The sequence below is a fragment of the Leishmania martiniquensis genome, chromosome 34 (assembly GCF_017916325.1).
Source record: "Leishmania martiniquensis isolate LSCM1 chromosome 34, whole genome shotgun sequence".
NCBI classification, from domain to species: domain Eukaryota; phylum Euglenozoa; class Kinetoplastea; order Trypanosomatida; family Trypanosomatidae; genus Leishmania; species Leishmania martiniquensis.
In genome coordinates this window covers 585,277-600,551 of record NC_090169.1, presented here as the reverse complement: position 1 = coordinate 600,551, position 15,275 = coordinate 585,277, and the positions used below count along the sequence as shown (strand labels likewise).

The 15,275-nt window shown below is 57.9% G+C and overlaps 5 protein-coding genes across 5 annotated transcripts; all 5 read left to right on the top strand.

Annotated features, from left to right (window-relative positions):
- Positions 1 to 5,686: 5,686 nt before the first annotated feature.
- LSCM1_02187 (uncharacterized protein) lies at positions 5,687 to 9,436 on the top strand (the record flags this gene model as incomplete). The annotated part of the gene is made up of 1 exon (XM_067319774.1): positions 5,687 to 9,436. The coding sequence occupies one exon, from the start codon at positions 5,687 to 5,689 to the stop codon at positions 9,434 to 9,436; it is 3,750 nt and encodes a 1,249-aa protein (XP_067175149.1).
- Positions 9,437 to 10,184: 748 nt separating this feature from the next.
- Positions 10,185 to 11,261, top strand: LSCM1_02186 (uncharacterized protein; the record flags this gene model as incomplete). The annotated part of the gene is made up of 1 exon (XM_067319773.1): positions 10,185 to 11,261. The coding sequence occupies one exon, from the start codon at positions 10,185 to 10,187 to the stop codon at positions 11,259 to 11,261; it is 1,077 nt and encodes a 358-aa protein (XP_067175148.1).
- A 485-nt stretch (positions 11,262 to 11,746) lies between these two features.
- LSCM1_02185 (uncharacterized protein) lies at positions 11,747 to 12,025 on the top strand (the record flags this gene model as incomplete). Its single annotated transcript, XM_067319772.1, has 1 exon — positions 11,747 to 12,025. One exon carries the CDS (start codon positions 11,747 to 11,749, stop codon positions 12,023 to 12,025), a length of 279 nt encoding a protein of 92 aa, XP_067175147.1.
- Positions 12,026 to 12,243: 218 nt separating this feature from the next.
- Positions 12,244 to 12,795, top strand: LSCM1_02184 (uncharacterized protein; the record flags this gene model as incomplete). Its single annotated transcript, XM_067319771.1, has 1 exon — positions 12,244 to 12,795. One exon carries the CDS (start codon positions 12,244 to 12,246, stop codon positions 12,793 to 12,795), a length of 552 nt encoding a protein of 183 aa, XP_067175146.1.
- Positions 12,796 to 13,236: 441 nt separating this feature from the next.
- On the top strand, positions 13,237 to 14,949 carry LSCM1_02183 (uncharacterized protein; the record flags this gene model as incomplete). The annotated part of the gene is made up of 1 exon (XM_067319770.1): positions 13,237 to 14,949. One exon carries the CDS (start codon positions 13,237 to 13,239, stop codon positions 14,947 to 14,949), a length of 1,713 nt encoding a protein of 570 aa, XP_067175145.1.
- Between the last annotated feature and the right edge of the window lie 326 nt (positions 14,950 to 15,275).

Genomic DNA, 15,275 nt, shown 5'->3' with positions numbered 1-15,275 from the left:
ACCCTTTTGCGTCATGGGCCTGTCCCTGCCAGCACTGCACATATGGATGCTTCCAAAACTCCTCGGCCTCGTGATGATGTGGGGAGCAGCCCCCTGTACTCGAACTCCTCCTTGCACGGCTGCCTGTCAGGGCGGCGTGCGCCGTGGCAGTACTCTCAGATTGCATCGACGCAGCCGAGACTGGAGAACGCGGAAGGCGAATCCGCCGTCGTGCTGATCACCGCGACAGCAGCCGTGTTGCTGAGTGAAAGGCCGGCCGATCCGCTGAAAAGTCACGAGGCCGAAGCAGAACTGCCGCTGTACATGTGGCAGGGGTTGTCCCAGGGGCCGACACAAAGTCGGTACAGAAGCAGAGTGGAGGAAGATGAAAGCGACGCTGGCGCCAGCCATCGAAGCTGTGGAGCGTATGGCAACGGAGAGTGCCGCGCGCGTCTGTTGGGCTCGCATTCGTCTGCTTCGGGCGTCCACTCCCCCTACACCTTTTCTGTGGCCACTTCGGGCCCCCGCGCGGGCCATTCGAGATGGTGCGAGGCCACGAACAACAATCCCTCACCGCGTCCGAACGGCAGCGGCGGTTGTTACCCCAATGGACGGTGGCCATCGATAGCCCACAGCAGACCGGCGGTCAGGTCTTTAATAGGACATGCGGCGTCATTTGGGGAAGGAGCGGCACACCGGTGCTTGTCCCTGTCACGTGACACTCCAGCGCATTTTAAGGAGGTGGGAGCTAAAAGGACTGTGTCGTCACGCGGAACGGTCGGCGCCGAGGAAGAGCAGTGGGTCTCCGGCGCCTGTCCCCTTGCTTCATCACCGCCAGTTCGTCTACGCAGCAGAGCCCGAGGGATGGCCCATAAAGTGGTGGAGCTTCTCCGTGAATACCTGCAGCGCCACACGCTGCCTCTGCCAACAGAAGTGGATAGTTCGGCAGGCAAGTGTCCATCCAGTTCACAAGACGGCGTTGCGCATGCTCCGCCGCAACAACGCTGTCATACCGGGGAAGAAGGGGCCGATCAGCGGCAGCCAGCCTTCGTGTCACCAGCGCGATCCAGGGCTTCGGAGGGAGCTGCGTCACCGGTGGGCCTTCTTGCGAACGCACCTCCTTCCAGCACTTCACGCCGCGGCACCGGGCAGGGCCCCTCTCTACGGCTGCTGCTGGAGCTGTGCGCTATGCAGTATTGCTCGTATCTCTGCGCGCTGCTCATGCTCATCCACTTCGCGGTCTGTGGAACGGTCGTCAATCTTGTGCCGTCATTTGTCAGCATCATCTATGTGCTACTGCAGCGGCCCTGGCCGCCATTGTGGTACTGGCGCTGGCAGATCCTTTTTTCCGCTCTAGCCCTTATTGTCAAGGGCACTGCTCGCGTGTGCCTCCTTGCCATGACGCCATCTAGTAGTCCGACGATCTGTCGCTGGGTGAACCTGCTGCTTCTTCGCATCGACATCGCCGCGCCATCGACTCTGGTGACGTCGGTGCCGTCCCTGTCACCGTTGAGCACGTTCGGCACTGAATTTTATCTCTACATGTGGGTGGATCTTGCGCTGAGCGGGTGCGTTTTGTCGGCTGTGGCGATCCAGTGGTCCGCTGTCTTCCCGGACCACTGCGTATTGTGGGGTCTCGAGAGTCGCAAGGGTGGGCGTGACGCGACGGCAAGCAGCCCGGCGGCCGCCCTCGCTTCATTGGAGCCTGCTTGCCCATCTGCGCGCGAAGCACATCTCGACGAGTCACACCGCGGCGTGGCGCAGCTGTGGAGAAGCTGCACGCGTCATCTGCGCCGGTGGAACACGCACCGCTGCGGTGCTGGTGCCGATTACTATACGATGCAGCTCTTCTTTGACGTCCTCTCGCTCGTGCTCTTTGCATGGGCCTACTACGCAATTGTGCCAGAGGACACTGCGACCTCTGAAGGCAACCTTCTGCACGCCGTGAAGCAGAACCACCTGCCAGGTATCTTTGTGGCTACCGCGCTGGGGCTTGTCGTCGTCCTCGTACTAGAGCGCATCCTGTACGTGCTGCAAGCCCTTGTTGCCAAGTATCTGCTGCACTTTTTCCTGGCCACTGCCTATCACGTGCTCTACGTGCTCTGGCTCACCTCGCGGGACGGCAAGCGAGGCAGTGGCGCCACCTCCTCCATCATCACTACGGCGTCTGTATCTCTGCTACTCGCTGCGAAGCTCGCCTCCCTTTGGTGTAGCGCTCTGCAGCTGCGTAACGGCTACGCGCTGTATCGCGAGCATGACCCCTTCACGGTCAAGACCGACCTCCTTCATTGGCTTGGGCACGTGACGTTTCGCGCTGTGCCGTTTCTGATGGAGCTGCGTGTTCTACTCGATTGGTCTTTCAGCGCCACAACGCTGAAAATGCAGCATTGGATGCTCCTGGAGGACATCCACTACACGGTGTACCGGCGCTACGTCGATATGCGCGATCTGCACCGCACAAGCCAACACCTTGGACGTCCCTTCCCCCACATTGTCCGCCTCTACCAGGGAGTGCTCGGCTTCACCGTCATCCTGTTCCTGCTATTTTTTCCTCTTTTTTGGTACTCAACGTTCAGCCCGCAGGTGCGCGCCAACCACGTTACGGCCTGGATGACGGAAATGGCCATCGCTGGGATGTCGTCTGTGCCGCTGTTCAGCGCCGACGCCGTGGTACGCCTGTCCAGCTTTCACGAAGCAGCTACACGTTCGTTTGGTGGCGCTACCGTGAAATCTGAGAGCCTCCTGCGTTTTGCCGCTGTCACGGACACTTGGCAGACGGCGCACCTCGCGCTGTGCAGCAGTCGGATGTGGTCCTACACGCCAGTGGCTCTGCAGGAATTTGTCGACCGACTTGGCCGAAGAGGCGACGTGGTTAATCTCCTTCTACGGAATCGTGTCACGCGAGACCGCGCAAGTGAGGTCAAGATGATCACAGTCGAATTTGAAAAGTGGTACGCGCTGCCACCGCCATCGCAGGCGATTCTCGCCGATGCGTTCAAGGCGTGGCTCGCGGCAGATGACGCTGAATCGAGGGGCGCGACAGCTTATTCAGCAAACGTACTGAATCCTGTCGAGGTCCCATTACCGTTCCTGTACTCGCCGTATGCACTGAATGACGGAACAGGCGCCTCCTTCTTGTCAGGCGTAGCCACGCAAGAAGCGAGCTGCCTGTTGACGCTACGCCGCGCGGGGCAATACCGCGGCTTCAGCTGTGTCCAGTGTACCGAGGGTAACCAAAGCAGCCTTTCGGCGGCCACGTCGGCAGCTAGCACGGCCGCCAGTCTTGCAGACTCTTCGAAGGTCGATTCAGCATCGGAGAGCAACGAAGTGTCTACCTCTCTGGCGTTCGTCGTCGTTTCCAACAACGTGGCAACCGTGCAAAGCAGCTTCTCGCTGATCCCAAGCGTAGGCATCATCGCTCTCTACACGAGCTTTGTTCTCGTGATGAGCAGCTATATCCGCAACTACTTTGCTGGCGACGCGCACCGAGTCGTGCTCTTGCAGCTGGCCAATCCAGAACCTGTTGCGGAGCTTCTGTGCTGCCTGTACCTCGCCCGCTCTTCCGCTAACGATGGGCAAGTAGGTGATTTGGCTCTCGAGCAGCTTCTCTTCATGGAGCTGCTAGACCTCCTCCGCTCACCGGAGCGCTTACTACGACTGGGCGGCCGTCGCGTCGACGACTACGTAGGTTCAACCTACCAGCAAGCTCTCTACGACGCGACCAGGCAGCCGTTTGCACTGCCGCGTGAGCGTCGGGGCTAGTTGAAGCATTTCGAGGATGCGGTGGTCTCTTTTCTTTGCCTATTCTTATCATTTATTCTGTTGCGTGCGCGTCTTTGGCTGTTTCTTTTTTTCTTTCGGCACTCCGTTTAGGAGCGTTGCCGCATCTTCCACCACCACCACCACCCCTGCGCATGCTCTCGGGCATCGCTCGTGGGCCGGAGCCTCTTTTGTGTGTGTGTGTGTGTGAGAGAGAGCATCGAAAATATAAGAAGGCACGTAGAGATGCACACACACGCAGAGAGGGGGGAGAGGCAGGAAAGCATGGAGAGGGTGCCTTTGTAGAAGCGCATGCAGTGCTTTTTCGTTGCATGCCTTCTGATTTTGCCGCGTGTGCTGCGCTTTAATGCTTCTGCATACATACATATATATACATATATGTATATATATATATATAGGCGTGCATGTCACTTTGTCTTTGCTGGTGTATTCTTTCAGCCCCGCTTTCCCTCTTCTGCTCCCTTTCCCCCGCCGTCGTTTCGCTGCTTTTCCTTCTCTTTCCGTTCTTCTACCGCTGCCGCGTGAACTCCTCCCCTCCCTCGCCTCTCTCGGCTTCCGGCACCCCCCCCTCCTCCCCCCTCCCCATCCCCACTCACTCAGCGATATTCCCTTTGTATGTTATGCCCTCCCTAACGCTCTCTTTCTTGTACGCTGATGCTTCTCTCTCTCTCCCTCCCTTCTTGGTGTTCTCCCCCTCTCTCCCTCCCCCTTACCCAACGCACGCATGCTCTCTGGCATCACCACCTCTCACCGACACCCCCCACTCGCTGTGCCTTTCATTTATTTTTGAATCGTCCCTCATGTTCCCCACCAACAGAAACTCACCCCGCTCGCTGCCCCCTCCATGCGGCACTCCTTGGTGCGCACATGGAGGTGCAACGCCTCTCCCTCCCTCGCTCTCACACACGCACACATATTCCTACCGTCTACATGCCTGACGCACGCGTCGGCCCTCTTATTCCCTCTCTTTTTTTTCTTTGCGTAGGCGTGCGTGTGTCTCCTGCGCCCGTGTCAGTGCTTCGACCGCCCCTTCGTGTCTTATTTTTTGTACGGCCTCCATTCGAGGGACTTTTTTTTCGGTGTTGTTATGCATTGCGTGAGCGGCGCGGTGCTCACCTCTCTTTTTCTCGTCCTCCTCTATCTTCGGCTGCTATTGCCCAAATCACTCACAGAGTCCTATGTTGTCCACCGACATCGTTTTCGCATCGAACACCCATGGCCTCAACGTTTCGGTGCCTTTTTTTTCGGCTCTTTTCCTTTCAGTGGCACGGACAAAGCCCTTTCCCTTCACAGGTGTGTGTGTGTGTGCTCTTGTGAGTCACTCTGAACGCTTTCCCCAGCTTTGGCTATCCTCAGCCCCTCGGCCGAGTTGTTGCTCCCCACTGCGCCGCATCCACCTTCCCCCTTCGCCTTCGTGCTACGCACACCTCACACACACATACACACGTCACATACCCCTGAAGGGAAAGTGATACCTTTACAGAAACGCTCAAGCCGAGTTCGCTCTCCCAGAGTTTCATGCGTCCGCGCAGGCAACGGAGGAAACTGTCACTGAATACAAAGGAAGAGGAATGGGCGCCATCTCGTGTCACCTCTCGGGCTTGGGGAAAAAAAAGACTGAGCCCGTTTATTTCCCTTCCCCCCCTCTTCCTTGCCTTCTGCCCTTCCCCATCCTCTCTGCTCCACAAGTCACATCTCCACCCTCCTCATCCCTCCCTCTCTTTGCGCATGCCTTTCACCCTCATCCTCTTCACCTCCTCGCGCAGCTTCTGGCAGAACGATCATCATTGGTGGAACAATAGCGCTGCAGCCGGGGTAGCGCTCTCCTGACCGTTTTCCCCGAGGCGCGTCCTCCTTTTCTTTCGTATTGGCCTTCGTTGTCACAGCATATTTGACTGTCCTTGCGCAGTTACGTGCGCAGCTCGACATGGACCCTTTTCAGCGCACAGCCGATGTCACCAGCCAGGCCTTTCGTGTCGTGCCAATGACACACCTCACCTCCACGACCGGGGCCTATCTTTCTGGGTCTGCGTGGTCCATCCCTGGTGGGCGCGCGCCTTCCCGGTCTGACATCAAAGCACCGCCCATGGACGTTCTCCCCCCAGGGATCTCTCAAAGCGATCCCACTGAACCGATGCACTCAAGCTTTCATGAACCCCCTGAGATGGAGGCAACCGCACGGAACGTACGAAAGTGGCGTGAGTTCGGGCTTCAGATTGGATCAGCGGCGATGGTGCCGCTGTCACCACCACTAGAGCGGCATGCGCAACTGCTACAAAAGAGCGCATGCCGTCGTCCCGAGCAAAGCGCGCTCCCCAATTCCTCTTTCCTTCAACGTCAGCGCCCGTGTCTCCGGAGCGTCGAAGAGAAAGGCACAGTCCAGCTGTCACTTCCGCGCCGCTGCAGCGGAGCTGCACCGCCGGTTTTGTCATCGCATAGCGGCCAAAGAGGCGAGCATGCCGATGCGTGGCCTATCTCTGATGTCCCCTTCAAAGCACGGGCAGCCGCGAGCTCAACTCGAAATGACGTAGTTGTGGTGAGTGACAACGACGAGAACGGCACGAATGGTGGGAGCGCGGCGCGCCAGCGGCAAGCCGAGGCAGCCCCGTCGCCCGACACGTCGAGCACTCGCGTCTCCCCTCAGGCGCCGACCACGCTACCCAAAGATGCCCCTGACACCAGCGACGACGTCTGCGCCGACTTTGCCCTTCAACTGCAGCTGCAGCTCTCCAGGCTATCGAAAGAAGTGCAGCACAGCACAGAGGAGCAAAGGTGCGGACCTCCTCGGCGCAACGGCAGCGCCAACGTCGAAGGTGGAGCATCTCTCTCGGCAGCGAAGCGCTGGAGCGGCAAGAAACGCACGAAGAATGCGAAGACGGCCTACAACGATGATGGTGACGAGGAGGCGGGGGCGGCCGAGGGCAGTGCGCGAGACGAGACCAGGATGGCCATGCAAGACCGGAGCACATCCTGCAGTGGCGGTCGAGGCAAGTCAGCAGCGCGGAGGCGCGGTCGTGGCGGCACCAGTACCGCGGCCGACGCCCCCACCGAGCCGAGAAAGCGGAAGATGAGGAGACGAAGTGAAGGCGACGTCATCGTCCCTGGCACTATGGGCCCCTCCGTTTCTGCAGCGGCGGCTCCTCGCACGCTCTTTTCGCTAACCTCTGCCGAAGCTGCCGAGAGTGCGATGACGGAGCTGCAGAGCGGGCCCACCGCGGCGGCTACGGTCTCCGTCCCTTACATCTACCTGCACGACTCCGCCGAGGGGCTGTTCAGCGACGTGCGCCGTGCCCTCAACGACCCGGATCGTATCCAAGCACCGCCCCTGTTCGTTGGCGTTTCGGCCCTCAGTAGCAGTAGCAACGCGGCTGGCGCGCTCGCGACTGTGGAGCGTCGCACCAACTTCACCTGTTACAGCAGCGGCGCGAAAACGACAAAGCGCCGCGTGTCGTGTTGCTTCTCCTCCCTCGACCCCGTGCGCAGCCACCAGCACGTGGAGCTTTTTCTCATCAGGTGGAAAGACGACGTCTATGCATTGCCAGCACAGACCGTAGGGTTGGCGTTTCTGTGCCGCGTCCTCAAAGAACTACCGGGGGTGGAGCTCATTACCTTCAACGCGCAGGTGCTCCTGGTGACGCTACTCGCTTACTGCAAAGGCACCCTGTGGTCGCACTGTGTAAGCGACGTGCGCGTGATGGCGTGGATGGCTCAGCTGCACGTGGCAAGTGCTCTGCTGAAGGCTCCATCCTCCGTACACGCTTTAGCGGGGGGAGGCTTTGCCACCCACGCGGACGGGGCGACGGACGCGGACACGAGCGTGCTCTACGACTATGGGCAGCTACTCTTGCGCGTTTGTGGTGGGAAGCCCCCGCCGACAGTGGTGCTCGAAAAGACAAGCAACGTGGGGTGCGCCTCACACTCAACGAGTAGCTTCACCGAAAGCGCAGGGACTGCTGCAGCAGCGACCGCCCCCACACCGCCCCTAACCTCCGCAGAGCGCCAGCTCGCTCATCAGGTGTACTACCTGGCCACCGTGTACCGCAGTCTGTACGGGCTGCTGGGCAGCAAAGGGCTTCTGCAGGCGTTCCTGCGGCAGGAAAAGCGGATCGCGCTGCTGCTGGCGCTTCTCAAGTACAACGGCATGCGGGTAGACCTGCACGAGGTTCACCGTTACCAGAAGAGCTGCGAGGCGGAGATGGCGCGGCAGCGCAGCCTTGCCAACAAGCTCGTCCCAGAGCTCGGGGAGGACTTCAACATTCAGAGCCACGATCAGTGCCGCAAGGTGCTCTACGAGGTGCTTCAGTTGGGCAAGTACTTGCTGAACTCTGTAAGCGGCGAAGTCGCCGGCGCTACAGGGCTTGCCATCACGAAGGGAGGGCGCCTTTCGACGGCGGAAGAGACGCTGCGTGTGCTCGCACAGCATCATGAGTTTCCAGCGTGTTTGCTGCGCTACCGCAAGGTGTCGAAGCTGATGCAGACATACGTTGCTGGGATGATGGGCTACGCGGTGGTGCGCGATAGGGGACAAACGAGCCCACCTCCTTGTCGCGACGATGGTGCGCGCACCAACGCTATGCCGCCGCTGTTGCCGAGCGAAGCAGTGGAGGAGGAAGACGACAGCCCGTTTGTGGATCACTGGCTTGACACATGCAGCAACGGACGCAGTACTAGCGTCGTGGAGCCACTGGCCGCAGGAGATCGACGGGAGGGTGACGAGGAGTCGAATGCCACACCGATGGACGAGGTTATTCTTCCTGCGAGGGGGTATGCTACGCTACACCCGAACTTCCTTCAGGAGGGTACCGACACCGGACGGCTATCCTGCGTCGAGCCGAACCTTCAGAACCTTCCACGTAATGGCATTACCACCGCCCTGGCGGGCAACAGCGCCCAAGAGGACGGCGAGGAAGACCTCTTGGGGTTTCGGCGCTGCTTTGTCGCTGCTTCTGGATGCGTGCTCTTGTCAATCGACTACCAGCAGATCGAGCTGCGCGTGCTGGCGCACCTCTGCGGCGATGCCGCACTCATCAAGGCGTTGATGACATCCGCGGACATTCACCGGGCGATTGCTGAGGTGATCTTCAAGAAGAAGTCCGTCAGTACTGAGGAGCGCAGCCTGGCCAAGCGCGTCGTCTTTGGTGTGCTTTACGGCGCCGGGCCCAAGACTCTCGCGACGCACATGGGCGTTACGGTGGATCGAGCGCTGCGCATTACTTCGTTGTTGACAAACGCCTTTCCCGGCATCGACACCTATCACCGCCGCGTCATTGAGGAAGCCCGCGCCAATGGTTTCGTGCGCACTCTCAGCGGTCGCCTGAGGTACCTGCCAGACATCCACAGCACAGTGCTCTCACAACGATTGTACGCAGAGCGGCAGGCTTTCAACAGCGTGGTGCAGGGCAGCGCCGCGGACGTGATGAAGATGGCGATGCTCGCTGTGTCCAAAGAGGTGCTGCAGCGTTACGATCGCTCGGACGTTTCCCTGCTGTGTCAAGTTCACGACGAGATTGTCTTCATGGTACGCAAGGAGCTGCTGCGCACCGTCGTCCCGCTGGCATCCTCGGCGATGTCGCATGCCATGCAGTTGCTCGTACCCATGAGTGTGACAATCCGGTTTGGCCCTTCGCTGGGTGACTTGCACGAGTGGTCTGTGGAGCACGACCTTGGCGTGGGGTAGACGTGTAGGTGTGCGCCGATAGTGTTGTACGTGCCTCTGCGAGGACAAGACAGTTGGCGCATGGTGGGGGGGGCACAAGGATGCAGACCCCTTCCGAACGCACGAAATTGCTGCTACTGCTGCTGCTGTTGCCTCTCAGCAAGTGATTCATCTCTTCCATTAGCGGTCGTGGGCCATCTCTGTACCAGTGCGGCACTGCGCGTCCCAGAGCCCCCCACCCATCCACCCCCTACCTCCCTCCCCTGCTCAGTGGAAGAGGCAAGAAGGTGAACAGACGCTGGTGGAGCCCTCCTTCAAGAGAGCGGCTCACGGCGCACCATTAGCGATGTTTCTACCGCCCTCCTCCTTCGAGCGAACACACAAGCTCGTCGAATGGTCATCCCGGCCCACGCAAGGATTCCCATGACGCTTTTTATTATTGGTGTCGCTTGTGCTTTTCCTCTGGTGCACCTCCACCACTCCCTGACTTCCTTCCGCGCCTATTGCTCAGGCCGCTATCCGCACCCTGCCGACCAACAAGTGAGAGGAGCACACTCGCCCTCGCAACGGCACTGCTGACGCAGTTGTGCTTGCTCCTCCTCAGTAGCCTGTACTTTGGTATTCGTCGCTTTCCCTCGCCACATCCGCGCACGGCACCACAGCTTTCAGCGGCAGTGTTTCCTTGCCATCATACGTAGGCACCCCTCCTCGATCAGCTGTGGCGGTCAATCCCATTCACTTTTTTATCATCTAATCCTTCGACGCCGAAATGCGCGCGAACTCTCTCCTGCGGCAGCATGCCTCAACCGCGGCACTGCAGCCGCTCCGCTCCGTTGTGGCCATTGGTCTGCGTCAAGAGCTTGAGCCGCACTGGCCACTTCCGCTTCCGCCGCCGCTGCCGGGGAACCAACAGAAGCACACGCTTGTGCTGGACATTGATGAGACCCTCATCCACACGTACGGCATGCACCATCATGATGACAGCAAGGACAAACCCAGCGACCCCGTGCTGCAAGGCGTCTCCCTTGTGGACTACAATGTGTTGCTTCGCCCGCACCTAAGAGAATTCCTGGAGGAGGTGAACCGCCTCTTCGAGGTGATATTTTGGACGGCAGGGACCGCCTCGTACTGCTGCGCGGTGCTTGACGCGCTTGAGCAGGAGGTGATGCAGCTGCCGCGATCCTTCTACAGCCACGTGGAGCTGGCGAAGGAGAGTCGAAGGATGGCAAGCAGTTCGAATCACACCAACTTCTACGCCCTTTCACGCACGCAAACACTGGAGCAACAGGGGTACATGAAATACCTTCCCATGCTAGGGCGAAAGATGACTAGCGTTGTCATGCTAGACGACAACGTGCGCAGCTTCCCCCTCACGCCCCGTAACGGCATCCGCATCGATGCCTTCGACCCTGACGATGGTGTATTGCAGCGCTACATGTTCGCCCTGCGCCGGACCCAGGAAGAGATGTCGCAGGAAATGGAAGACGCACTGGTGCAGGGCCTGCACGATGGACAGCGAGAGATCGCTCGTCTGGAGGAGGACCACGCCTTGCTGGATGTGCTTCCAGTGTTGCGCGCGGTGGCGCAGGTGCCCGTTGGCGAAGACGTGACGAAGGAGCTGGACCACTGGCGCGACCTCGATTACGTTCGCTGCGACGACTTTATGGAAACCATGAATGTGCGCTCCGCGGTGAGGCAGCAGATCCTCGGGGTCACGCTGCCACAGCGGCGCGACACGCCGATCCCGGCGCAAAAGCTGGGCTTCATGAACAGGGGCTTTTTAGAGTCGGCCAATGCAGAAATGACGCTGCAGCACGCTCGTAGTGCTCACCATTCCAAGCTGTAATCCCTTGCGGGGCCGGCATCGAGCGGAGAGGCAGCCCTTGGTGAGACTCGTGCCGCTCTCCCATCCTCGCTCTACGAGTCTCCTCTGCCCTGTAAAGCGCGCGCTGTTCTGGTGTGGGTTATCGTTGCAGTGGTTTCCTCTCACATGGCGTGGCTAAAACTTTGTCTTCGTGAAGGATGTCACCGCGCCATCGCTGTGCATTGGACGCTTGCCCCAAGCAAACGAGCATTGGAAACGGCCGCGGTGTGTCCCGGTGCCCCACCCACTCCTCACGCAAAAGGTGTGGGTTACCCACAGCTATGTCAGCTGCCGTTCGGACTCGCTATTCAAGGATTCGCTCTGTAGCCTATTTAGCGTGCCCCCCTTTAAAAAACGCAAGCACACCCCTCTTCTCGTCTTTCTTACCCTTGCCACGACTCAGCCACACGAGGTCCACAGAGCCCTGCTCGCGCCTCACGCTGGTTACAGGTGTATCCATTGCCCTGATGGAGGTACAGGAAGTCAATAGCCTCCTCGAAGAGCTGGCAGCACTAATTGCCTCGCAAGAGAGCGCCGACGACGATGCCGCCATCGAGCCGGTTCTTCTCAACGCCGTCGCGGACTACGTCGAAGGCGCGGACCCCACCGGCACTGGCCTCGACTCTCTCAGAAAAGCCCTCGAAACCGCCGCCGGTGAGGCTGATGACTCGACAAAACACCGCATGAGGGCTGCTGGCTGCAGGCGAGCCTTGCGGTTGCTGCACGAAACCATTACCCAGGCATAAACAAGCAACATCTCCGCAAAAAACTTCGGGGGCCGGCGCGCCCCGGCCGTTTTTTTTTTTTGCCCCGGCCCCCCCCCGGAAACGGCGGCGCCGCCCGCCCCCACCCCCAAAGCGGGGCACCCCTGCGCGGCTCGCAAGAGGCCCATAGCCCTGAAACCCCCCAGAACCCGCCCGCCCCCGCACCCCCAAGCCCCGCAAGCGCGGCGCCCGAAAGCCAAATGCTCCCCTGGATACGCAGCGCCCTCTTCGGAGACGGCTCGCCACACCACGAAGAAAACACAACACACGTTGCGATAGCTGACCTAAGGGCTATCACCGCGGAGATCGACACGCTACAGCGATCCGTGGAAGCTACAGCCCAAGCCCTCGCGAGCACTAACGAGAACGCAAAACTTTTTCTTCAGAGCATTGAGGCACTGCTTCTAGAAACGTTCGATTCAGCCTCGGACGCCGCCGAGACCTCGCCAGAGACAACCCAGGTCCTCGAGATACGAGCAAGCTTACAAGAAGAGCGCGCCACCCTCATAAAGACCCTTCTTCAGGAACGAGAGTTGATAGAGATGCGCCTGTTTCGCGCGCAGCTGCAGCTACGGGCACTGGAAAGGCAGCGTGAGATCGTAGCAGCTGCAGTGGAGGGACTTGACAACCCATCGTCTCGCGCGGCTTCAGTTGTATTTCCAGCTGCGGAGGCGCCACAGTTCCTACCAACCGCACTGGAGCGAAAAAAACTGTTAGCTTTAGCTAACACAGGAAACTCCGGTACGCCATAGGCAGAATTTGCTTCAGTTTTTGGCAAAGCAAGGCACCACTTTACTCAAACCCAACGCTAAAGATAGCTGATTTTTTTTTGCTTTCGATATAGCGTTCATTTGGTAACAAAGACTCTGTCTGTTTCGTCGCCGTTTTCACTCTACAAAGATGTGCCGGGGTGCTGGTCGCCCTGACCTTTGGATGCCTTAGGTGCTTTGCCTTCTCATAACCACAATTGGCTCGGTACTCAGTAAGGATACGGGATGCTTGGATTTCTTTTGCAAAGTCGGGTACCGCCTACTGATGTCCCCTCCTTACTGTGGCCTCTTCCGCCACTTAAGACCGTAGGCATGTGCAGAAAGAAAAGGATGTCATGCACATCCCGTTCTTCTCATAGTCATGGGTTTTTTGATCCCCTACCTCACCTTCATCTTTCTACACTCATAGTCTTCAAAGAAGATATGAAATCGATAACATCGAGTGTGGTTGTGCCCAGGTTTTGTGGCGTTGTCGTGGACAGCACCGCGGACTGGAAATCTCATGGAGAGCGCATGTGGGCTGAGATGATGCAGATTCTACGTCAGCAACCTGCGCACTTGAGAATAATGGGCATCGACTCAGAGTGGTTTTGTAACTCCCCGCTGTCGGTTGTGCAGTTCGCGACATCCAGTCACTGCTTCGTGATTCACATCAAATTTCTCGACGGCCGCGTTTTACCCGACGCTGTGAAGGAGGTGCTCTTCGATCCGGGTATTATCAAGTGCGGCGTTGGTGTCGAAGGCGACGTCTCGCGCCTTCGACAGGAGCAGAATATCACAGTTCAGTGTGTCCTGGACATTGCTCGATATAGTGCCCTGCTTGGCCTTCTTAGCGGGCCAAAATCAAACTTGAAATCGCTTGCGGAGAGCGTGGCGAATGTGTATATCAAGAAGGACAAGTTAATTTCGTGTAGCAACTGGGAGCTGCCGCTTTCGCAGAGTGAACTCAATTATGCTGCGGAAGACGCAGTGGCCTCATTTTGTGTGGGGCAGGCTTTGATGTTGAAGGCAGCAGAGGTGTACGATATTTGCTCAAGCACCTTCGACGCTGCTCAGTGGCTCATGCGGACAGGACCGCTAGCTGCAACAGAGCTGAAGAATCTGCAGCGGGAAATGGCGAATGTGAAAGTCGAAAAGAGGGGGCGTTCTGGCCCGAAACTCAACAGCGCCGGTGGGTTTAAAGTACGCGTGGTGGACGAAAACGGCCACTTTATGTTGGAGTGTTCACCAAAAAAGGCCCAATATTACCTGATGGAGAAGAGTCTGGCGGTCATCACACAAAACAGAAACAACGACCCGCGCAAGGCCTCCGAGATACGGCTTTTGTGCGATCCGAAAGTTAAGACACGACTATGCATCCATCACGTCTTTGGGTGCTGTGGGCTGAATGGCACGTGCCCCTTCGCCCACAGCGTGAGTGAGTTGGACGCAGATGCTGCAGCCTTGCTAGAGTCATCAACGCCAAGTTGTGCCTGCTGCCTTAGTACCAAAGGGCTCATGAGGCACGCTATAACACCTCCATCGTTTCGAAAATTCATGCCATGTCCTCTGCAAAAGGCGCTCGACGAGGATTACTTGCCTATATGCTTGCAATGTACCTCAATTCTTCGCCCTTACTATGACGAGGAGATGAAGAGATGCTACGCCCTCGCGGAGAATCCAAACACCACATCGTTGGACCTTCAAGTAGTGGCAAAATGCTGCTCGTATGCTCGCCTGCTGCTAGATGCTGACAAGCTTTCGATGATACCAATGGAACGGCGCGAAGAGCTGCGGCAATTCGTGAAGGAAAACTGGAAAAGTACACTTTTTCATGATTTCAACCCTGGATTTAAAATACATGAGCCCGTAGAGCAAGATTCGGCTTTCCTAAAGCAACTTGGTAGGATCACCCCTGGTGACGTGAGATCCAAAGTGACCATGGCCTTTCTCGTTGGTAGCGACCAGGAGAAGGCGCATCAGTTTAACAAACAGTGGCGCGACTTCTTTAATACATGTGGTATGGTGAAAAAGAAGAGCAATCACATGAGCAATAGCGACTGGAAAGCCTTCCGCACTCAGAACAGGGAATCGCCAGGTGTTGAGGCGGAAGGCGCTCTGTTTTGCGAATTTTCAAACACCAAAGAGAAGTTGTGATGCAACTATGGTGTAAATTTTTGTTTTGAATGGGAAAAAGCGTCAGGTGCTTTCCGGTGTAGGCAACGGGTACCAAGTAAATAATATAAATCTACTTCGCGTTTGTAAGCACGTGCGACCGGGGCATTGCCACCGACAGGGACGACTTCCCTTTCGTATATTGCCATTTTTGTATAATGTACCTAATAATTGTTACTATGGAATGAGCATCCTGCCGCTCGAATTCTTCGATTGCGTAATTCCCTTTTCATCATCCACCTTCTCTTTGGTGTTGCAACCTTCGCTGGAATGTCTACACATACTAATGTACGTATGGCAAAATTACA